This window comes from Grus americana, chromosome 3, assembly GCF_028858705.1.
Source record: "Grus americana isolate bGruAme1 chromosome 3, bGruAme1.mat, whole genome shotgun sequence".
Taxonomy (NCBI): Eukaryota; Metazoa; Chordata; class Aves; order Gruiformes; family Gruidae; genus Grus; species Grus americana.
This window is the reverse complement of record NC_072854.1, coordinates 8,053,288-8,078,288: the sequence shown is the minus strand read 5'-3', so window position 1 is coordinate 8,078,288 and position 25,001 is coordinate 8,053,288. Positions and strand designations below refer to the sequence as shown.

The 25,001-nt window shown below is 37.4% G+C and overlaps 1 protein-coding gene across 8 annotated transcripts in view; it reads right to left on the bottom strand.

Annotated features, from left to right (window-relative positions):
• ITSN2 (intersectin 2) overlaps positions 1-25,001 on the bottom strand; it is an 83,806-nt gene that overhangs the window by 20,204 nt on the left and 38,601 nt on the right. For 5 of the 8 annotated variants that reach the window (XM_054822571.1, XM_054822578.1, XM_054822574.1 and 2 more), the window contains exons 8-29: positions 24,000-24,142; positions 22,611-22,674; positions 20,706-20,843; positions 20,505-20,590; positions 19,261-19,523; positions 18,397-18,546; positions 18,026-18,166; positions 17,085-17,172; positions 16,289-16,428; positions 15,330-15,410; positions 13,390-13,526; positions 11,142-11,587; positions 9,867-9,988; positions 7,749-7,924; positions 7,315-7,459; positions 6,630-6,835; positions 5,737-5,801; positions 4,657-4,823; positions 4,304-4,349; positions 4,010-4,131; positions 2,190-2,286; positions 877-1,068 (exon numbers count right to left, since the gene is read on the bottom strand). In XM_054822571.1, the coding sequence (XP_054678546.1) occupies positions 877-1,068; positions 2,190-2,286; positions 4,010-4,131; positions 4,304-4,349; positions 4,657-4,823; positions 5,737-5,801; positions 6,630-6,835; positions 7,315-7,459; positions 7,749-7,924; positions 9,867-9,988; positions 11,142-11,587; positions 13,390-13,526; positions 15,330-15,410; positions 16,289-16,428; positions 17,085-17,172; positions 18,026-18,166; positions 18,397-18,546; positions 19,261-19,523; positions 20,505-20,590; positions 20,706-20,843; positions 22,611-22,674; positions 24,000-24,142 (3,215 nt within the window). The remainder of the gene's footprint in view (positions 1-876; positions 1,069-2,189; positions 2,287-4,009; positions 4,132-4,303; positions 4,350-4,656; positions 4,824-5,736; positions 5,802-6,629; positions 6,836-7,314; positions 7,460-7,748; positions 7,925-9,866; positions 9,989-11,141; positions 11,588-13,389; positions 13,527-15,329; positions 15,411-16,288; positions 16,429-17,084; positions 17,173-18,025; positions 18,167-18,396; positions 18,547-19,260; positions 19,524-20,504; positions 20,591-20,705; positions 20,844-22,610; positions 22,675-23,999; positions 24,143-25,001) is intronic. The other 3 variants (XM_054822576.1, XM_054822577.1, XM_054822573.1) reach the window with 2 other exon arrangements.

The following is a 25,001-nucleotide window of genomic DNA, read 5'->3' as shown; positions in this document are numbered from 1 at the left end:
CAGTAAGTGAAGGGACAAGGCTTGTTATATCAAAGGAGCAACTTCTACATTAGGATACATTCCCAAACCCACTGATGTCATGGGTTGATACAAAAGTTGGTTTGATCACAGTGCCCCAGGATGAAAAGCTGAGGGAATAAAAATGGTAATTTTCGCTGGGGAGAGAGGCCAAAAAAACAGGGGGTGTAGGGGGGGTGTGGGGGGAGATACCAGAAACCTTTACTGTGTATATGTGCAAAAAAGACACAGAAAGTTTTCACTGTCAGATAGGTGTATATTCTAGCATTCAGATCTCAGCCTGCTGCTGATAATTTTCAGCTTAACGTGTGTTCTGATATAGATCTTGTTTTTGGAATTGGATGAGAGCTGGATTGCCGGGAGCCAGGACACGCATGTTTACCGTAGGATAGATCACTTGCTAATGCTAGAATCTTCTCCCTATCCTTTCTATGGTTACTTATATTTAAACTATTTATCAGTTTAGTTAAAGATACTACAGCAGGTGCTGTTTTTATTTTATAAAACTCGAGCAAGTTCTATAATCAAGCACAATATGCCTGCACTGACTCCCTGTCAGTGGCAGTTATCAAACATCAGCACCTTTAATGGAAGGGGAACACCTACCAAATCTAATATTTTAGCTCACCTAGCACTTTTACTATTACACACTGGCTGGTTGGTAACGTGCTGGTTGTTTGTAGGTTAAATAGAAAAGTATTTAAAGTACTTAGTACTAAAGTATTTAAAGAGAGGGCATTTAAAATACCAATAAATTCAACTGATGCCTGGAACTCCAAATTCTAAACACAAGCAGAAGAATAGCAACGCACTTTTGAAATAAAGTAGCAATATCAATAAAAAATATAATATGCTTACACTGCTGACTTGGATCAGAATCTGTGGTCATCTTCACGTAGTTTGAGGGGAAGAGACCTGTCACACCACTGATTTCTCCTTGCCACCAGTCAGCATCATCTTTGCTCAGTACATTAATAAGTTGCCCTTTGGAGAAACTGAGCTCATCTTCATTGTTTGCCATGTAATCATACATCGCTATCACTTGACACACTATGAAGAAAAAAACAAAAGTAGCAGAACACTGTTACACAAGTATTAATACTGTTTTTTGAGTGTTTTACATAACCACAGGAAAGAAACAACAATTTCACGTACACTGTTACGTAAGAAAAATGCCACATGATCTTATCTTGATGTGGAACTGTCCTCCCTTTTCTTCTACTGTTTTTTAAATTGGGCCAGGCAGTAATCTTTATTGGCACTTTATGTATCTATGGACTTATATAGCAAATTGATTCAGTTAGCATAGCATCTATTGACCTTCTAAACACTTTAAAATATAATCAAGTATGCTTCTCTCTCTTTTACTGGCTCAGAAAAGAAAGTGAGTTTGATTATCTTATAGCTGATACTTGTGAGAAAAATGTGGCAAAGGCAGAGGAAATGCACATTAGCTCATCGTGAGCTGCTAGTTTAGTCAAAGGCAAGTTTTGTCCAGTACACCCAGGAAGCTGTTGTATAAGCAAGTCATAGCTGTGGAGAACAGCACAATTTCAGCATGCAGAACCAAAAAAAGCTCCTTTTCTGTGAAATAATCTCATTTATACCCAGCCATTCAAATGGAAAAAATCTAGTGGAAATTTGCTGCTTAGTTTCCCTCCTTATAAGGAGCACTGCACATAATTCCAAGGTGTTTGTCAATGACTGTGAGTTTTCTGTGAGATTTTTGCTAGCGTTTGGAAACACAGAGTTTCCAAATGAGAAGAGTGTGGCTCTTCAGTGTATTCAGCAAATTAAAAAGTTCTTGCCGTAGACGATGGACTGCTGATCCTCACAGATTTCTGGATATAAGCATCTTTGTATGACTGAGACTTTCTGTTGTAAGGTACGTAAAGGATAGTATGCACTATGGAGGGACCCTACCAAGAACTGTTTTGGTTAAGAAATTGTGACATTTAACCTTTCTTGGACAGAGAGAAGAGTTGAGTGGACAAGTCTGTCAAAAGACCCAGATTCTGACTAGGACTTTACCTTCCACAGTGACACCACAATCAGATACGGCCAGTACATGTAATATTACACTAGTTACGTAATTCAGACCAGTATCAGAATGATTGAAGCAGTTAGATAAGATACTCTAAATGAAATATAAAGTCTCTTTTTTTTTTCACCTGAGGGAGCAGCAGATGTGGTTCTTTCACTGCTCGGACCCAGTAATTTCACATGGCTGGCAGGGAACCATCCTTTCTGTCTCTTTTTCCCTCTTGCCTGTAAATGTTTGAAATGGTTATTGCACAATTAAGAAACCGAATAGTCATTAGACTGGAAAAAATGCAACAAGCGTCACACAGTTTTGCCAAGAAAACACAGAGTCAGGCTTCCAAACACCAACTAAATACTAAACTGATCTCAAAAGGAAAAAATCTGGATAAAGGATAAAACAACCCAATTCAAATAAAGTTGCACCCTAGTATGTTCTGGAAAATTTAATAATCCAAATTTTTCAAGTGCAGCTAATTATTTCAGTGCACAATTTAATTGTACGACTGAAAATTCGCTCTATGAACATTCCACTTATGCATCATATAAGGAGTGTCTAATGAGATACCCAGAACAGAGGGAACAATTACCATAAGCTACTTTTGAAAATCCTGACCTAAGTATTTGATATCACTTCCTACCTAGTACAGCCTGTGAGAGTTTGAAAATAATTTCCTCATTTTTTAGTCTTTGCTTTTCTAGTCCCACAGATAAAGATGATCTCTGCACACACTGAAGAAACGAACATACTTCAGAGTGCACAAAAAAAGTCAGGATGTAGAAGCGAGCATAGATTTTTAGAAAGCAGTAACTGTAGAGTGAGCTCTATTACAACAACAACAAAAAGAAATTCAAACTAGCAAGAATTGACAATTACGTATCTTAATTTCCCTTCCCCCCACCCCCACTTTTTTTTTTCTTTTTAAATTCTTTGAAGCTTCCTCCTGAACCAGCACTGGGCCTACTTTTCTTAAAATACAAATAATTCATTGTTTTCTGTATTCATTTATTTTTTTACACATACTACGAATACATTTTCCACTGCTGTTAATTCACAGAAACTCCGTGCAGCAATTTCTCAACTTGCTCACTGTGATGTCTCCTCCTGTATCTGTAAAGCAGGCTGGTTTTAAAAACAGATGCTGAATAGTTAGATCAGCCCTGTTCTAACTGTTGAAGATAGGTGTTAACAAGAGTATTCACTCAAAACAGAGTGTGTGCGGCTGTAGAATACCTTGGGAAACGCCAATTAAGTGATATTAAGAGGACAGAGCTTTCTATTGTGATGTTCAATCCCAATATTGGAAATAGCATTCAGTATTGGAAGTAACAGGTTTAAATTCAGGCTAACACTGCAGATCCAGTTAAAATTCAGGGTAACAGAGATATAAGATCATGATTTCATGTTTTGTATTGGTTGCAAAGATGAAGGCTGTTATGGACAAGATCCATGGGGCTCTAAAAGTCAAAATATCAACTATGATTTAAGAACATCGTGTAACAGTATTCTCAACCCTTGGGACTAGAAATTCATCACTAGGTGAGGAAAGGAGAAAATGGGAAACAGCAACCTTCACACTAAACTAGCTTCCAGGAATTCCTGTTCTTAGAATAATTTTATAATTTAATGTTTTACCAATTAAATCCTAACCAATTTATTAACTGTCAACATCCCTCTTCTCCCTCCCATGCACATGTTCATTGACAGTTTTACTATGTCCTGTGACCAAAAAACCCAGCCCAAAACAAAAAAACAAGCAAACAAACAAAAACCCCCAGCAACCCAAGGTTTAATTAAAAACTTGTTTTTCCCCAAATATGGTTTATCCAAGATGAAAATAGCTTTCTAGTCAGTTTTTAGAACACTATACTTAGTTGTTTACTCAAGTTAAACCCAAGATCACCTCCTTGCCATTCACGAAGTCACAATTATTTCTCCTTCAGTAATTACCTGCAACTCTCCTTGCCACCATCCACTAGCATTTTTCTTCAGAATAAGTATTAGCTGTCCTGGAGCAAGACTAAGCTGCTCAGTTCCTGATGCAGCATAGGCAGTAGTAACCTGAGCAATTTCTGAAAAGATAATATATTAATTGCATTATTTTTTCATTACAACAAGAGCTATATCCTGGTACGTATCTTGCAGCTAAGCATATTAGCCACCATTAAAACACTGCTATGAACCTAAATGCTCATAGTCACTTATGAAACAGTCCTGAGTGTTAAAAAGTTATCACACACTTACCAGGTTTCTTATTTGTTGTTCCAGTTTTGCCAGCATTACTAGAAGCCTACAAAGACACAACAATCATCTTTTAATATGCAATAAACCCAGTAGTTTACACCAACTTTAAGCATGTGGACATAAAGGCGCATGGAGAGTTTAGTTTTGAGCCCGTATTTAACAAAATACCATCCTGTACGGAGGGAGACAGTGTGACACTGGCTAGAGCACTGATTTAGGACTCAAGCTATCTAGGCTCTTCTTTTCTGTCAAGCATATTAACCTCTGCTTAAAATCACTATCTAAGAGCTAGCTATCAATACAATAAAATTAAGAGAAAGTATCACGCATTAATTCTCAGAATACGAACTCACTTCTTGATCCTTTGGTCTGACGTAATTGGAGGGGAAGATCCCAGTTCTGCCATCAATGCTCCCAGTCCACCATTCCCCTTCCTTCTGAGTCACTAGGATTTCCTCCCCTTCCGTGAAAGTCAAGTCACCAGGCTCAGAACTTGCATATGAATAGAGTGCAACATACTCTGTGCAAACAGCACATATAAAGAAGGAGACAATAGTTTCAGATAAGAGCATAGAAGTAGGTCAGATGCCAAGTAAAGCCATCTTTGATATCAGCATTCATCAGTGTGTTTGTAATGCGGATCATGTCTTCACAAGTTTGTGAATCAACCTACCTACTTGCTTGACTGTAATCACATCTCACCTCATGCTTACAACTCTGAACTACAGGTACACAACTGTGTACAGACAGATGGATTTGGCACAGTGAGTTACTACCCTATGATCATCCTCCAGGTCAGTGGAGGCCTGTAGACCACAGTTTGAAAGCTCATCTCTTGCATTAAGTATTCCACCCTGCCTCTGTGTTTCACAGCAAGTATATTCCACACCTAAACCAAATTAAAAGTATTCTTACTTAACACGGCAAAATAAAACAACACAAGTTGAATTAAAATATAATTGGAGAAGCATGGAGATACACTAGATTAAAGGGCTTAGAAAGTGCTTCCCACAAATTTTTCTCCAGTAATATTTGTTTTCTTTACTCCCTACTGATTAAAAGAGGATGATCCACACTCAGGAGACTAAAATCCCTTCTCATGTCTCTACAGTATAGGATAAGACAGTAGCGAACAGCAGGAAGAGAACTTGGCTTATAGGTATGAGACATATTTAATTTTTCAGAAATAAATTAATGCTCGAGCAAAAGTCTTAAAACCAAAACTCAGGCCTAAGCTCAATGTGAAATAGTTCTAAGCTTTACTCAAGTTCTCGTTTTAGAATTCTCACAACAGTAGCTCAACATTTGCACTGTATCTTTTGGAGAAGCATTAAAAGGCCTGCTCAGAAACTCTGCACATGTTTAAGCTTATTCACATGCCATTAAGCAGAAACAGACTGTATCATTAAGTACCATATTTCCTGCTGCCTTACCCTCTCCTGCTGCGTAAGACTGCGTATTAGGCTTTTTGTTTACAGCTGCATAAATAGCTTCTGGTCTGCGGAAAGAAAAAAAAAAGTTTGAGTAACTAAAAAGTCTGATCAAGAACAAATCTCTTAACCAAAGTGATCTTAGTCTCATCCTAATAATCTCAAAGTTGGTATTGCCTCTAAATTAATTGCAAAGACATCCCTGACTGTCAAACAGTGACAGCTATGACTGATGTTAAGATATGAATGGCATCCAAGAGCACACCACTTCAAAAAAAGTGTAACATGATGAAATATGAGAACACATATTCACAAATTATGCAATCCAAAAGAAGTACAAATCAAAGACTTCATCTAAATTTTCTCATTCTAGAGAATATCGAAGAACTTTTATCATAACGTATGAAAAGAACAATTCACATGCAATGATGTGGCCATCCCATCAGTAATCAGACTTCGAATTATTATCCTTGCAGCATTACTATGGACATAATGATCTTTTCAAGTAAAGAAAAATACACAATTTCTGCAAGATGTGCATTATGAGCTTACAGTTCTTTGTAGGTCACTTAGAATTTGGGCCATTCAGAGGCAGAACACAACTACATTGCAAGAAAGCTGACTTAGTAATGAACCGAAACAAAGTCTGGCACTTGATGAATAATCTCACCACTGATTTTTCACAGCACTCAGCCTCGGAAGACTGTCTATTTGCACAGTAGTGAGCCCAACATTACTTGCCTTGCCAGAATGAAATAATAAAAGCCTGAAATGGCATCGTATAAATTGTAAAAGTTATTTATATTCTTCACTTTAAAGCGCTGCAAGAATTTTGCACTCTAAACCACCTCTTTTTGTAAACTGTTGAACAAAACAAAAATAAAAGTTGCACTTACTCCTCTTTCTTGATTTCACTCCCAGGTAAGAGCTTGACATAAGATTTTGGAAACCAACCCCTTCCTCCATGTACCTCTCCGAACCACCAGTTTTCCTGCTGCTCCAGGACAGTAATGATATCATGTTTTGAAAAATTCAAGTGGTTATCTTTTTTTGCAGTCCAAGAGCAAAGTGCTTGTGCTTTTAAGTTTTCAACAGGCTGCCCCTGTTAAGACAGAAGTGGAGATGTTGATTGACCACACTAGCCCAAACTGGTGCAAGTGTTAAAAAAACCCCACAAACCAACCAACCAAATAGCGATGTATCTTTTGTTGAAGTTTAAGCAACTTCACTCTTAAATGACAGCTGAATGATTTGTTGGTGTACACAAGCTGTTCATTGAGGAACAATCTCTCAACTCTGTTTCTTATTTGTTAGAAATATCTTGTGTCTCTCATTACACATGAAAAATATTTTAGAACAATGAAACATACTGCTGGAGTCTTCTTGCTCACTGGTCCCTGGAAACATACGGAATTATGTCAATGCACACTAGTGGAGCATGCAGACTAGCTCCTTTATCCTCTAGCCTGTTCAGCGCACCCAGTATTGGAAAAGTCATGCTTTGTTTTGGGGTTTTCTGTAAATCAGTTTCATTAACATGAACCTAAAATACAGCAAGTTCTCCACTCTCGCACAACGTACCTGTCCATGGATGGGTGAAACAGATCCAGGGGACACAGTGCGAGTAAAAGCTGATTTCTGTTGCCATGCTGTATTAACATTCAAGCTAGAAAAAGGTATGTTTTGGTAATCAGATTCTTCTGCAGATTTGCTTGCTGAAAGTGGTCTGCAAATTGAATACAGGTATATTTAACATATTACAATTTTTATTTCAAACATACCTCAAGCAGAATAACTTTTTTTTTTTTTAACACATATAAAAGAGATACTCTACACAATGCAAAGCAGACTATCAAATACTTGAAATTTCCCACCTAAGACTTTCAGGTAGGTTCTTCAGTAAGTTTTCTGCATTTGTATTTTGAAAACAATCACTGAATAAAATTATATAACACATTATGCATTAGCTAAATTTAGAAAAAGCAACTGTGACACAAACATAACAAAAAACTCACTCTGAAGCAGCTGAGGTAGTAGACAAAGATACTGTAGGAGGAAGTAAGGCCTTCTTAGGAGATAAAGATTTTTCTCCTTCTGGTATTTTTTCTACATAATTGCATGGAAACCAACCAAAATGTCCTTGAAAACTCCCGTAAAGCCAACCAGGCTCTCCCACAGTTTTTTCATCAACCTATGGACACGAGGACAAATACAAAGAAAACACAATTAGCAGCATGAAACAAACAGGGTATCTAGTGCATCAGCACCTGCTGGCACTTTGAATTGAACGGCGTGAGCAGCCCTCACACGAGGATCAGCATGTTCATTCTCTTCCCTTTCAGAATTGAACTGATTTTGCCCTGTTCAAGAAACAGGGTGATGATGCAATTGCACTGGTTTTAGACACAGGTAGAGACAGGCCTCAAAGACATTATATTCCTTCAACCAGGGCCCAAACATGCACACTGGCGACCATGTACTACACCTGGAGCCATTCCAGCTTGCCAGAAATTATAGGGCATTGTGTAGTAGTTTGCTGAATGCACAGCCAAGAGGCAGCGGCTGGCAAGCCTAGCAGCACATGAAAACAACTGCTTACAGATATAATTAACTGTGTCATTTGACTGCATCCAAAACACATTAAAAATGTCTATTATTTACATTACAATTAAGTATAGAACAGAATCACAGAATCATTTAGGTTGGAAAAGACCTTTAAGATCATCAAGTCCAACCATTAACCTAGCACTGCCAAGTCCAACTCTCAATCATATCCCTAAGCACCACATCTACACGTCTTTTAAACACCTCCAGGGATGGTGACTCAACCACTTCCCTGGGCAGCCTGTTGCAGTGATTGGCAACCCTTTTGGTGAAGAATTTTTTCCTAATATACAATCTAAACCTCCCCTGGTGCAACTTGAGGCTGTTTCCTCTTGTCCTATTGCTTGTTACTTGGGAGAAGAGACCAACACCCAGCCAAGAGTATCCTTAAACACTCATAGCAATATCGAAGTCTCCATTATGCTGCAAATTAGTCAAAATTCGCTAAAAATCAGCAGCTCAAAGAGTACTGGCTAGGTAGCTTAGTTGAGGTTTGGTGTATAACAGGAGGAGGAGGCGGCGACAGCTGTTAGCCTATTTCTAAAATAAGTTATCAGTAGTTAAATGACACAGTTAATTATATCTGAGAAGGAAGCCGAAACAGAACCTACTTCTCTTGTTCCCTCTTCCATGCTTCATTGGTATAAAAATGCAAATAAATGATTTAATGCTGTCAAACTGAAAGCTAATACTTTAATATTTTGTAAATCCTCCCTTATCATCTACCTATATCGCTTATAATCTGAATGAGGAGGAACCACATGGACTTATATATTAATTGTATTACCACAGTTGTGAATCAGTTTTCACAAGTCCACCTGAATGCACGCGCTTTCAAAAACGTGTATGCTAACAAGTGATACAATTACATCAAATAACACAGATTTCAACTGAGGAGCCAGAAGACATTTCAAATCTTATGGTCCTGTTACAGTATTATAGATATAGCATATTCAGCTGAATCCAGAAAAGTGCTACAAAGAATGGGCACAGAATAAACTACTATAGATATCTGCCTGGGGGAGCGTTTACAAAGGTCCAGCCAACAAGAGGCAGGTACACTACAAAACAGTATCAAGATTCGGAAGAACCTTTCACACCTACTTCTGAAATAACTAGTTTGTTTAATTTGAATTGTAATTTTAGGTAGCCATTCATGTCTCTATTTTCTAAACTCTTATTTCAAGTAGATGTTTAAAGGCCAACCTGTACATGTACAATGAACTGCAGCAATTACATCATTCCTGATTAACTGATTTCAGAAAGTTTATGTTTAGAGTTCACTATTGTTATTCTAAACAGATTCTCAAGACCTCTAGGATGCATGAGATCCAAAAAAAGATTTTAGCTGAACTAATCCTAAATTTGCCCATTAAAAACCAAACAAAAAAACCCAATCAAATTTAAGTTTCCATTAAGTCTTAAAATAAATCAAAATAATGCTTTTGACACTTAAGACCTTGGTATATCTCAAGGCTAGGGAAGCGCAGCTGGGTTTTTGCAAGTTAAATGTCAACAGCAAATCTTACCTGAATTATATCCCCAGTATTAAAGCTCATCTCATCGTGATTCCTTGCTTCAAACGGATATAGAGCTCTGTAATTTACCAAGGCAACTGAATTCCTAGACTCTGAGACACTAACTGCATTGCCTGAAAGGATAAGAAAACTAGTTATCATTTTGACAGAGGTGCCAGACAGGCACTTAGTTGGAGCCCTACCATTCTAAGCAAGAGGCATGAATATAAGGACAGAACTGGTCTTGCCCTAAAGACACTGTGCAAGTATCAAAGGAGGTCACGACCTACAACAGGCTGATAGGATGCATACAATGCAAGAGTTTAACGTGCTAATCATAGTAAACCTAACACAGGCAATAAAATGCATTGTCTTCTGAAGTGAAAAAATGACACCTTTATATTCTCATCTTCCTCATCAAACCGCTCTAGCTAAGCCAGTGCTTTAATATAGTCTCGTTTAACACAATTATAACTTTCCAAGTTGAAAAGATACCACGGCTACAACAACAAGTGTTCAGCAGCAGTTGTGTAGATTTTACTTGGAAACCTGAAGTACCACAATTTCTGTTTTCTTTGTGTCTCTGTTCTCCAAGTCTGCGACGGAGGTTGCTAACAGCGAATGTTTTATAAGGTACAGCTGAGGTGTGCAAGTATCTTTCAACACTGCTCTGATTTGGTGCTTGCTGAACTCAGTGATAAAAGTGGCTAATAAAAACTGTCAAGAACTAATGAAGGATGGAACTAATCAAAACCGCCTTTAGTGAAAATATTGTTAAACCAGTATTTTTCAAACTCCTACAACTAGAGTTAGGTTGACTTCAGTTCTTTTTTCCTTTTTTTTTTCCCCCCCAAATAAAAGGCATTGAGTAACACAGAAATAAAGTAGATTTCAATGTTAATGAATCACTTTGCTGAGCAGTACCTGCCCATCCACTCATCATTGAGCAAAACTCCTCCATATCAGTACTCTGCTTTAATGACAGAGAGTGCAGGCCTTAGGAAAATGCTAAAATGTTACTGTTTCCAGCGTCTGTGATTTGCTGGCCATGATCCCGGCAAGATTTGTCATCAGAGTCATAGGTGCTGAAAACTGATAGAAGTGACCTAAGTTAACAGAACGATTTATAATTACCTGAAGACACAAAACATTGCTGGGGAGGTTTTAATAGTATTTTAAACAGTAAGTCTGCCATAGTGCCACATTAACAATAATACATTTAAAGAATGAAATGATGCTCAGGAAAATAAGAGCCATTAAAGCAAAACTCTAACAGACTAAGATTACCTTCATTTTTCCAGGGTGGCTTAAGACTTTTACCTTCTGTTGGTTTCAACAGATCTGCAAGCTTCTCATTTATGTTTAATTTAGAAATGCGTTTCTCCACCTCTTGAGAGTTGTTCACTTCTTTTATCTTCTTTATTTCTTCGTTCTGCTTACGCCTCTCCTCAGCTTCTTTTGCAATTTGTTCTTGCTTTCTTTTATCTTCTTCCAGTTGCCTCTGCCTTTGTTGTTCTGTTTCCCTCAAGATCGCGGCTTGTCTATTTTTCTCCTCCTCCGCATGAAACTGTTGTTTATTTTCCCTTTCTCTCATCAGAGCAAATGCTTCTTCAGCTTTCAGCTTTTCTTGAACTTTTTCCTGCATTCGTTCTTCCTCCAGTCGCTTCTTTTTCTCTTCCTCTTCCCGTCGGATATTTTCCTGCCATCGGTTCTCCTTCTCCCGTTTTGCTTTTCTGAAGGAAAAGAATGAGGAGGGAGAGAACATTCAGATAAAAATGAATGGGATCATGTTCACAGAGTAATCAACTGCTCTGGTCAGTAAAACTGAGTCTACGATATCGTTTACTCTCCTCTCTGGCTGATAAGTTCTTCCACAGGAGACCACACTTTGTCTTAACATGAATGCCAGTATATTTCACATATAAATAACAAATGGATTAAAATTCTTGGTTAGAAACACTGCCACATGGTTATTTGTGCAATGCCTCCATGAGCACTTCTGCTCACCTAAATCCTCATGACCAAGAAGTGATCTGTTAATTGAACAAAGGTGGTTTTAAGCTGCCCACCAAGGTAATATCCAAATTTCATGATTGGAAACTAAGATTTCCTAACAGATTACTAACAAAATTTCACTCTGGTACATACATGGAAATAGCCTTTGCATACGGATCTTTGCTGCTTTAATTTTTTGTCTTCAGCTGTAATCTATTCAATATGCTCATCCTGGCCACAGCCACACTCTTCAGCAGACAGAACCTGGAAATCTGACTGTATTCTCTGAAATTATTCAGATTTTATCCTGTGCCTCATGTCTCCAAAGAGGTTATTTATGCAATTCATCACCCTTAAAAATCATTGTATTTTAGCTGTTGAGACTCTTCTTCTGAAAAGAGCAAACCTATCCCTCTGGGTCACTTTCTGAAGAGGTTGTTGAGGAGGGACCAAGCCTAGAGGAGACTGCTTCATCAAATAACTGTGGGACATCCACTGATCTGATGGTCATTTTATTATTATACTACAAGGTCACTAGCTCTGCTTCATTAAAGACAGTCAAAGCAAATATGAATCATTGAAAAAGAAAATCTCTCAAAAAAACCCCAAAACACAGCAATTCTCTGAATGAGAAAGCCAAAGGTAGTACACCAAAGGAATTCCTGAGCTGAGGACTCCCCACCCAGAGCACCCATCCTCTGGTACTGTTTCAATCCAGGGGTCCTAAATAGGCAGCTGATAGCAGAAGGTCTGGAGAGAAGAAAACCAGAGTGGCATCTTAAGACAGCCAGAATCATGCCCTAGAAATTATGGTTTCTTAATCAGTGAAAGACGAGAAAACAAACTTAGTTGGGAGCAAGACCATGAGAAACCAAGAGCTGAGGACAGTCAAAGTTTGAGTGCTTGATACAAGGCTGGGCTGAGCAAAACCAGGACCACAGATGTGAAGGGATGATCCTCTCAAACATGTATTTGAATTTTGTCATTGTCCTCCTAAAAAAGGAACCAAATTAAAAACTCAAAGCTGGCTCACTCATCCAGCTTTCAAGATTAACATAGGAATAAAGGAGTCAATGTCCTTCCTATTGTCTTAAGTATCAAATCTCACACCTGTCTGGATATCCATGACAAAAAACCCTAGTAACTACTTCATCAGAAGTGCTTTTAAGGAAATAGGTCAGATGTTCTGCTGTCCTTGAAACAAGGCAGAATATATGAGGAATTTTAAATGTGTAAGGATTATCTATTAAAGGAGCTAAAAATCTTAATAGCAGAAGTGACTACTCGGTTTATTTATCCATCAAATCTGAATTATAAGGGTTTTTTTTTAATAAAAGAAGATAAAAACAGATCAGAAAGAGGAAATTCAAACCATCTTACACCAGTAGTACTCCATATAAAAATATTTTCTCTAAGGCAACTCAATAGGATGTATTTTTACTGTTTAGGTCTCCCGTTTAACACAATCAGCATCTTAAAAGTCACCACAGCATAATTTTGCTTTAAAAAACTGCAACACTGATACATTTAGACACGGTACCTTGCAGCCTCATCTTCCAATCGCTTTTTATGTGCAAATTCAGCTCTTCTTTTTTCTACCTCTCTTATTTTGTCCTGCTTGATCCTGTGGAGCTGCTCCAAGGCTAATTGCTGCATGCTGTAACTTTCTCTCAGGTCCTAAGGAGGAAACACAACAAAGCACATCAAAAGGAATAAAGCCAATCTCTCACGAAAAGCATCCAGGCATTTTAATGCTTTGTGAACCAAGTTTTAATAGAAATGAACAAAGTAATAGTAAGATATTGATAGTCCTGGGAGGTCACTGTAAAGAAAGACAAATAAACAGAAGTATAAAAGTAGCTGGCAGGTTTGCACAGCCTTTGATGTAACTTAGGCTTTCAAAGAGCCCTTCCAGTCCATACCTGCTGGAAATGGCAAATATGACAGAGAAGGGAAGATACAAACCTGAGTGTTCAAATACAACATTATCTAAGGACACAGAAGGCAATGAAGCGTATTTTAAATAACTACAAGACACATTTGCCAAGGAGGCAGGCTTCAACTCAAAGCCAACACAATACCATCAACCTGCGAATGCATCCATTCAGCAGGGTGGTCGCCGCTGCGATGCTGTCTGAATGATCAGTCCCATAGTTAAATCAGAAAAACTTTATAAAAGTATCCAGCAAGCTTACCACTGTGGGAAGCCATAGTCTAAAGACACTAACTCAGACTGGAGTTCTCCTGTATTTGTAAACTTCACAATTTTACTTTTTCTTTCAAACACATCCTTCAATTCCTATTCCATCTCCTTCTGATAACAAACTTTTTCAAAGCAGAAAATCAGCATAAATCTTTGGAATAATTAAATTTACAGAAGAAAAAAATTCAACAATATTAGAATTACTTCAGATTGTACTTCATGTTACAAAGCATTTGTAAGATTCTACATTATTTCATCTTAGGAATCCTATCAATACACACTGAGCAACCCAACGTATATACCCTGACTTTTCATATCTGATCTCATAAATGCAAATAAAGCAATTAAGAATAATCTATTCCCACTACAATATGCACCTCTACCAATAATCATGCTGCCTAAGAGATACTGTGCAATTTATGTGAAAAAGGTAAGACTTCTGTGTCAGTGAAAGTCTCTGTAGCATCAAATTAAACTAAATAATTGACTACTATTTTTCCCCAAACATATTCTGCTGAGAATATTTTTTCCTTCTCATTCTGCATAGAAATTGAGAATCACCTCAGGGTGATCACAAGGAAAAAAAATGCATTATAAAAACTCTTGTATCTTTGATTTAAGTACAGAATAACCCTTACACAAAATGGGAAGGTCAGTTAAGGAATTTTGAGAATCATTTATGAGGAAAAAACCCCAACAGAACAACAGGTTTCTGACCCCAGCAGACAAAAGCAGTGTTGAGGAAAAACACCAAGTAGGTTTTAGTACTGGGTTAATCTAGAGGTTTAATAGCATTGTGTTTGCCATGTCATGTGTCATATTCTGGGCATTGATGCTATTTCTAGACCCTTAAACTCGAATGAGAATTCATTAACCTGACTCACAGCTTAAGATGTATGGATACAGGCATAGCGAGACAGGTAGAGAGCAACACATGGAAAGGTGGGAGAAAACACCGTTTCCCTCTGGGACAGTATTTTTTTTGGTTGATGTTACTTTAACTAAAAAAAAAAAAAAAATCTGGGTAAAACCACTGAGTGAACATAGTGTGTTAGGAAATAAAATGGCTATCAGTATTTTGCAGTTCGGCTTTCTAGGCAGTTAAGAAAATTTTAAGTCTTTAAGAGGAAGTAAAAGCCAGCAGAAGGAAAAAGAGCCTATCGATTTTCTTTTAGGAAAATTTATTTCATAGAAGTTGTACATCCAAACCGAAAGGGTAAGCAGAGAAAAATTGCGAAATAATTAAAAACCAAAAGAGCCAAAGATTAGAAAATAACCTTAAGTAAGAGGAAGAGGTTGTTGAGACAGCTTAGCAGAGACAAAAGGCACTGAAGAACAGAATCATCCATATTCTCACACTGTAAGATAAGGCAGATAAAAAGCCAATTAATCTTTGCACTGTATTTTGAAAAACATATTTTAGGGAAGACTAAATGGTGGATGCAGCCACTGAACACAGCAAGCCATGCAATAAGCAAGTAACTAAAAATGCATGTTATATGTAGCCATTTTTTAAAAAGTGCTTAAATGTCTACAAATTTTTGTGTTCTTTTTGTTGGTGAGTGCAGAGCCCTCGCAATGGCCCAGCATAAATTCATTTCTTAAGAATAAAGTTCACATCAGTGCCACTAGGAGTAAGCTGGTAAATAAAGTTAAGTGGATGCATGCTACTCTGCCGGAGAGTTGCATTTTTAGGCAAGTCAAGAATTGCCTGTGAAACAAAAATGCCTTCAGGGCCAACGGTCAGTTATTTCTTAACTTCTACATGAGTAAGTGGTCTATGCTTACTTTTAGGACAGTATCTAAGTCTGCTACCAGATCTTGTACAATGTACTATGAAACTCTGTATTTCTTTCAATAAAAGTGTTCAGTCCGCAATCTAAAAATTGTAGCCAATATAAGCTCAGTACCGTAAGAACAGAATTTGCAAGGGCCTGAGAAACTTCAGTTCTAAATCAAAATTAATTCTAAAAGGCAAAAGTTGAGAGTGAGCAACAGTTGATTCATGCAAAGCAATGATTAGCAAGAGATTCGTATTTTAGTACATTAGCAATAGTTTTAAGTGCATTTTTATGACATTATTTACTCCAAGACTTGGTAATTCTTATTTGACATTGGAAGTTGGGGAAAACTATTTTGGAAGCCTGGTAGAAGTGCCACCAATGTTTATGACTGGATGGAGAAATAAAGATTCTGCTTACCAGTGTGAGACTAAGTATTTAGATAACACATGTACCTTAAGCTGACTGTTAAATGCATCCATTTCAGCAAGTTTAGAAGCAGTTTCTTTCTCAAGGGCATCTAGTTGTTCCTTAAGTCTTTGGCATAATTCTTCCTTTTCTAGGGACTTTTTGTGCACTGAACTGATTCCTGTACCTGCATAAGGAAAGACAAGCAATTTTATAAGGATTTCTGTTTTCACTAATTATTTTCCTAATATACACACATTCCCAACCTCTTTCCTCACAAAAATTCCTTGATTTACCTTTCTACTTATATACAGGACAAAGACGAAATGGCCCCAACACCTAACTGAGACATATTGGCATCATACTTGCATCACACACAATATATACAGAATACTTTGCAAGTTGTTTGTTTGTTTGTTTGTTTTTGGTTTTGTGTGGGTTTTTTTGTTTGTTTGTTTAATATCAGATCAATTCATAGCAATATTCTCTAGATGGGGACTTCTAGTGTGATTTGATGTAAAGACCGGTGTAAATTTTACATAAATTATCTCCCTTGAGTTTACACTACCAAAAAAAGACAAGATGTAATAGTATCTGTGGGCTGTATAGTCTGTGTAAATAAAGTTTCAAGCAAAATCTGTGCTTTCTCACAAAAATGTGTTTGTCCCTTATTTAGAACATGAAGTCAATAATGGAATGCAGATGTAACAATGCCAAGATGGCACTAACTGAAAAGATATAAAAGTGACAGTGTGATTAGCACCCCTGCATCCTTCAGCCTTTTTTACAAGTCATGAAAAGCCAGCAATGGAAACTGAAGAGAATTTATTTGCAGGCACTTACTCTGAGTGTTTTCAAGTTGAGCGTTTTTAATTCTTTCACTTAACAATTGCTTTTCAGGAACTAAATAGGTAAGTTTATTCTGATACTCCTGTAGATATTGAAGAGAACACAACAAATTTTTAATATTGTTTATAAATCAGTGAGTAAAAATGGGTGAATTTTCAAACATACCTTCAACTCATGCTAATGAAATGTGGATGCAAGTTATCATAGTTATCGTTACAGGGTAAACGAAAAAAATGACTTCTGTACTCTCAACATAAATGCTACTAAAATTGAATGCTTTTTGACCCCAAAACATTAACACACTTGGAAAAAAAAAATAACAGACGTGCTAAAAGTGTAAATATTATCATGAGAACATTTAAGTTGACTACCCCAAGCCTAACATAAAACAGTAACTTTCAGTGACACACAGGAACAGGAAAAGAAGTTTCCCTGACATTCAAGAGAATTACATAAAAATATAGCAGAGGATGATTTATGGTAGTCAACTGACTTGAAATAATTCATGTCTTGCTATCCAGAGAGAGGAGAGAAAAAAAAAAAAAAAAAAAAAGGAAAAAGAGCAGCAAGGTAATTCAGCCCAAAGGCCAACTTTCTCTCTATACAGGAAAATACTCCTCATAAAAATTTGAGTCGAGCCATAGAAGAATTTATAATTAAAGAGAAGTCACTACTATTGGGTCACAAAAGAAAAGCTGAGGTTTTGACAACTGTTCTCATTCAACTATCACCTTGTTGTAGTACATACAAGCATTTCCTTAACACCACAAATAAAACTAAAAACCTCTGCAATGTTGACGGCCTTGCTGATTTCCTCTCTCCACTATAATCAAACTGATTCACTATTTGTTCCCATAGGGATGTATTATGAACAGTGTTACAGAAACACAATAGGAAGTAAAGGAAAACTACAAGCTTAACAGAAAGTTACATACCTGAAGCTGCTGTTGTAGTTGCTGGACTTCCATGATTCCTTGGTCACATTTCTTATCTAAAGCCTCCAGTTCAGTTTTTCGAATTTGCTTTTTGCTTCGAATATCTTGCAATCTGCCTGAGATTTGCTGATGTTTGTCCGTCTAGATAGAAATCAAAGACAAATTATACCATGTACAGTAAAAATCGCTTCTCCACTAAATCTGTGGGCAGATTAGTTCATGATCAATTCTTTAAAACAACCCAACATACATGCTTTAGATTCCTCATCCAAAACAGAGTGAAACTCCCAGTGGGCCACTCATGTATATTCTAAGATTTGCATACTTTAAAATACTGTATTTCAAGATGTGTAGTGAAACTTCTGTCTTACCAGGGCTTCTAATTCAAGATTAAGGCTCTTCTTTTTAGAGGTCAACTTGACAATTTCTTCTTGTTCCCTGTTACGTTGATTAAGAAGTTCTTGGCGACGAATCCTCTCCCATTCCAATCGTCGCTGGCGCTCAAGTTCTTGCTTTGCTGCCTGCAGAAAAGTTACATTACCTTAAATTACAATGGAGATGCAGAACTCAGAGATGATGATTTAATATAATGTGCTCTATTTTATGCTCTTGTAGCATAACAGCAACATAACACATTGTCTTTTATAAAGTGCTCTTATATACTTCAGCATCAAAGAATGGAGGAAGTGGTCCTGTAAGAATCTTCGTGCCATGCTCTGAACTCTGGATGAAGAAAAGCTACATAATTCAGACAGAACGACTGTTTAGCTTGGAATACTGCCCATAAATGAGCAGACTGATAGATATTGCTTATAACCTCCTTTAAGTATTTCACAGACCTATATAAAATATGTAAGTCTTATGTACGTGCTGAGACATCAAGTAGAAGCAAATTTGTCTCAAGTTCAACTGTCAAAATATTATCAATTATTATTTCAGTACAATCTTGTTTGGTACACAGATTTTTGCGTAAATCCAAGAAATCTGTCCAAGAAAATCTCATCTGTCCTAAGAAATATCTGAAACTCTTTAATCTATACCAAAATTTGAACCATTTATAACAGACAAAATGTTTTCAGACAGAAATGATGTTTCTTCTCCCAGACAACCTGCCAACGGCCATGTAAGGAGACAGAACCAAAGCCAGCATTCAAATCCTGAATGTTATGTCAAGTGAATACTGTATGGAAGTACATATTCCTTAAAGCATTAAAAAATAATTTCAAGAAAACAACCTCCCGCCTTTCTATTTCTTTCCTCCTTTCTTCTTCCCTTTGTCTTTCCAACTCTCGTTGTCTTTCCAGCTGCCTTTCCATTTCAAGTTGTTTTTTCCGTTCCTGTTCTTGACGTTCCCTCTCTCTTCGCTCTTGTTCTTCTCTTTCTTTCTGAGCCTTACGTTCAGCCTCTCTCTGCTGCTGCTCCAACAGGACCTGACGGCGTTTTTCCAGCTCCATATTCCCCCTCTCATAGTTGGCTTTCCTTTTGTCCTCAAATGTCACTAAAATAAGGAAAGGTAATTATTTCTGTCCTGTGCAAAACACTGTTCTCAAAAAAGTACCTTGGTTATACCACTAGAGATAGATACTTTCTTTTTGGCAAGCTCAGGTTGTTGGGTCACGGATGATATAAGCATGCTGCATTTGTTAAAGTAGTATGTTTCTTTTCAAAAGTACCTTTACGTTTTCCTAAGTCTATTCCAATTGCAAAAAAAATGTTGTAATTTAAAACTGACCATGAAAATTACTTGAATTTTACAGGAAACATAAAAGAACAGCTTTTATAAACTAGGAGAAGACTATCTTCTGTTAAAAAGGTTTTCCACTGCGCAAGAAATGTTAACACATAAAGAGAGAGCTTAGTTTTTAAGGGTGTTCCCTGTAAGATTTCCTGGAGGTAAAACCAGCAGAAAACAAAACTGGATAAAGCTCAATTACTGTAGTACAGGATAAAAAGAGATACAAAGGAATGGTTTAGGGTCCCAGCAACCAACCTTCCAAAAAGAGAGGCAAGTTGTGTCTTGTAGTGTGCATGTAAGAGACCTTTGCTGATAGCATCAAGGAGACAATAGCAGGATCTACGTTATGTGCAAATTGCATCTAGTTTTCAGAGAATTAAACCTCATTGGAACCCCTTGTTTTCAAAATGTCCAGAACAAAGTAATGCCAGGAACTTTCAACTGAAGAACGATTTGCAGTAGCATGGCAGTATTTGGCCACGAAGGATTTATCTTCCAAAATACATTATTAATCAGCACACTTTTCCTTTCCTACAGCTAAAAATAGCCCCTATCTCTGTCTTCTCAATTCTATTAGATGTAATAGGCTGAGTACATCTACTTTACAACCTTCCTACCATCCAAGTTAAAAGGGATCCAGCTCCTGAAATGAAGCTCCCTAGGGATTATGTCTTCCACTTTCTAAAGGTTTCAGTGCCCTTCAAAGACAGCCCTATACATTAAGAATGCGTTACTCTGTTTTACCTGGCTGTTTTTTCTGTGGCTCCTCCTCTTGCACAGGCTGGTAAGATGGCAGAGTTCCATTTATATTTTCAGTACATTTTCCACTCCTGGAGGGGAAAAAACCAAACAAATATCATTGTTAAAGAAATAACACAGTTATTTTATTTGTATAAAACACTTCCATTGAAAATACATTATGTTTCACTGCTCTCAGTGATATACCTGAACGAAGGTGGTACCAGTTCAAGAGGCAGAGTTAGCGGCAGAGGTTGTCCAGCTTTGGCCATATCAGTTAGGTGCATGGCTAACACAAACTCATCAGCTTTCAGCTGTCCATCTCCGTCGATATCAGCTAGTGACCTGCACAGTTTTAACAGCAGTAATAATTAGAACCAAACATTACCATTACCATAGCAGGAACTCTTTACTGTAAAAGTAATTTTTAAAATAGAGAATTCCTGTGAAATGCTCTGGTAAAAATAATTACAATTAATAACATGAACAGTTGATGAAAGGAGGTATTATTTTGGTTAATAATGCACTGCTATTCTGATGTTTTCGTAAAATACAGCAAAAAGGATAGGATGATTTATTGCATCACCAAGAGAAGAGCTGGGAAGAGAATCCAGGACTGTTCTTAATCAGCTCAAAATGCTAGAAACCATGTGGGTTTTTTTTTTTTTTTTTAAAGTAAAAGAAAACTTTATATAAAATTACATCAAATTCTACAACAGGACCCTTTGCATAGAAGTCTCTTTTCCCCTTGTGTCTCCTCGACAGTGCAGGGAAGACATGAGCTGCCCCAAGTACCTTGCAATGGGTAGGAAAAGGATCACCTACCCCCTCTATGGAGAAGGCAAATGATACAATCATATTGTTAGCCTACAAAATGCTCCCTACACAACCAGGGAAGAGGGAGGAACAGTGAAATGTTTCCAGAGATGCAGGCAAGAAAGCAGGAACCTTTCTCAAAAAACTACCTATGTAGATACAGTTGCAGGAACGTGTCCTTAGACTGCACTTAAATGAAATGCTTTATGAAATAAATGGTCATTAAAAAAGACAAACAAAAAACCAAAAAAAACCCCACAGTTAAAAACCCCACTAAAACCAAAAAGGATATAACAAAACAAAATCATCACCTTCTCACAGACCACAGTGAAAAACAAAAGCAGATGATGATGAAATGAGATTTTTATTATGGTCACAGACCAGCACTATTCGCACATAACAGTACTGTTATTACAATAATTACCATGAATACAGCACCCCAGTAGAAATATTGGTAATTCCTTACTTTGGGCAAAACGGAAACTTGGGCTGTTAATCCTCTACGTGGGTACACAGACAGAGGAAAACAGTCACTATATGCCTGCTTTATTTCCCCTTATTCTGGAGTGGAAGAATACAACCCAACGCTCCCTTTTTTACCTTCACACTATGCAACCAAACAAGCTGAATGAATATGAGGAATATTTCACCTTGGTGCTGCCAGAGACAAATGATTGCCCTGGGATAAAGAGAAGAAGAAAGGGGACTCAGAGCTGTAAAGCACCAAACTATTGTGAATTCTGCTGGGCCAGTACATTTTATGTATAACATCCGAGTTATGCCTGTAGGCGTAATCTAAACTACCATATCTAGCAGGGTAAAGGCAGATTATTCAAAGCTTCAGACAACTGTAACCATTTCCATCACCACAGTAAAGGCAAGTCTTAACAAATGTGTAATACACAGATATCTTTATGGGAACCACAGTAAAACTCTAAAAATCTGAAGGGTTACTGCATTTATAATCTTTCACCATATTTTAAAACTAACAACTTTGATCTCAGAATCCTACTTTTAAAATGAACAAGCCCTCATCTCAGCTTGAGTGCATCACTGAATCAGAAACTGAAATTAATATCTGTACTATTATATGGAGTTCAGCAAACACAAAGAGTGAAAAAATTAATTGTATTATGTCAAGGTGTCTTGACATAATGAACAAACCAGTTTAGCAGCTTAGTTTCAGTTTATGATTTTAGATCTGTGGTATCCCTTCATCATTTCTGATTAAATAAAGTACATTTCCTCTCTTAACACCACAAACACGTTGAATTCATAATCGGTACTTAAACTTACCAAATAGTAGCCAACTGAGTCTGTGACAGGTTTGATTGCAGAAGGGCATTCCTTGCTTGAAATCCTTAGTGAAAGTAGAAAAGAATTTAATAAAAATAAATACTTTGAACAAAGATTCACATGTAGCAAGAAATGGGTCATGAACTGGGGCATGTTTATTTTTAATATTAATCTAATCCATTTTCATCAGTGGCTGACAGTTGGCATTACTTCCAGGCTTAACAACAAGCATTACAACCTGAATACAATGAAGATGTAAGTATTCTTGTGTACTTTTTTTCACTCAGAGCACCTAACAAAAAAACTGACATGAAAAATGGATATTTATGGTAATCCCCACAGCTGTTACAAAAGCACAGCTGACTACCTAAAGCTTGAGCTAGCAAGCTGGAAAGCTGTCAACTTTCCTTTGCTAGCAAAGGACCATATACTTTTCTAGGTAGGTTGTGAAACCTTCAGCCCAAAATCAAAATGAAGAAGATAAAAATCATTGAGTTTCTTTCTTAAAGAGAGAATTGCACTCCTTTTGTGCAGGCTTGGAAACTGAGGCAGAAGTTTGGTAAGTGCTTATTCAAAATGGGAAATCTAGTAAGCTACAGACATACACAATAACTTTACATCTACTAACTGCCTGGCCAGCACTCTACTCACTGCATTACAATGAGTAATCCAGTTTTATAAGGACTTTCATAAAACTCTACTCCCATATTAACTTTGTGTGAAGTCTTTCAAAACCACTGTAATACTGTAGCACAGCACAAATGTCACCGAAAGTCAACAACAAATGACTCCCTTAAATTGCTTCTGAAAACTGCCAAACAACGGCCGAGTACTGCAGTGTCTTTCCTGAACTGCTTTCTTTGAAAAGATAAAGGTCAAATATCTAAGCAATTAATAATATATATACATAGAGCACACGGCACAAAAATGATCGTGAGATGTCCCCCGTTTTACAAAGTCATAAGAAAAAGTCTCAGTCCAAAGAGTGATGCTTGAAAAATGACTGCTGACTTTCTGGAGCTAACTTCCCCAGCCTTATGGTTCTTGGGCTCTTCTAGCCAGATCCCACCACTGCCACTCTTCTCTTCTTCCCCTCTGCTGCTGCTGCAGCTTCCCCAGTCTACCTGGGGAGATCGCTGCCTCCTTGGGCCCCTCCAGGTCTAACACAGAGCCCGAGCTAATAAACTGATGGCTATTTCCATGACGTGGCTGACTGGAACCAGTAGCTGAAACCCACCTACTCCTGCGTAGGTTTGAATGTCAGCAGTTTCAGCTTTGATTTCATATGGAAGTCAAATCCCAAGTCAGGATTTCACCCCTCAGCCTGTGATGTTCCAGAGGCAGAAAACACTGCTGGTTTTCCCCCTCCATATCAAATGCCATACTCACCTGATAAATATCCACTCATACTTTTATCAAGACTGTTAAATTTCTGTCTGTATTTTAATCTGGAGGCCTGAGGAACTGCCCAGTCTGAGGATACAATCTTTGGTGAATTCCCAGCTAGTGAAGCACTCGAGGAAGAATTTGAACTGTAATAAAATTTTAAAAAATAATTAAAAAATAAAATTAAAAAAAGAGGAAGAGAGAGAGAGAAAGAGAGAAAGAACAAACTCTAAATTACTTGGCTTAATAAACACGTATTGGAACAGAAGATATATAACATCTTCCGGTAACATGAAACAATTTCCACAAAGTTTTACCTCTGCTAACTTGCTGTAAATATTTTCATCACTAATATGGAATTTTACTGTGAAAGTAAGGACACATCTAAAGGAAACTGTTGAATTCAAGATCCTGTTCCCTTGGTATCACAGGCACCTATGCCACATAATTCATTGGTGCACCACTGCAAAATAATACTATAGGAAACCATAGAAAAAAAATCTCAACTTTCACAAGAATGTTTACAAGGTCTGTGAAACATTGGGTGGATGTCTAAGTAACTTTTAGAGGTATGCAAATGAATAACCATGAGCATAAAAAGGTATCTGAAACTCACAACCAAAAGGAGCTTCTAAAGCTGCTAAAGCCATTATATTCCACCTCTACTTACTCTTTTTATTAGTGGCAATGACAGGCTGAATGGAGTTTTAGCAACTCATTCAGTTTCTGCAGAACAGCACTTGATGGAGTGTTTAGTTATACCTATAAAACTTCTACCTGCCACTCTCGGCATTTTCACAGTGTCCCATCTTTGAAGATCAGACAAAACCAGGTGCATCCAGCCTGCCTTGTTTAAGGTAATCCCCTACTCTGCCAAGTAAAAAACCTATTTGAAGTGTTATCCAAGGCAATAAAGAATGCTGATATAAACAAAGCCTTTCGGGCACGATGCTGGATAGACATCCTTTGCATGGAATTAGATAACATGATGGTGAAAATGCTGTC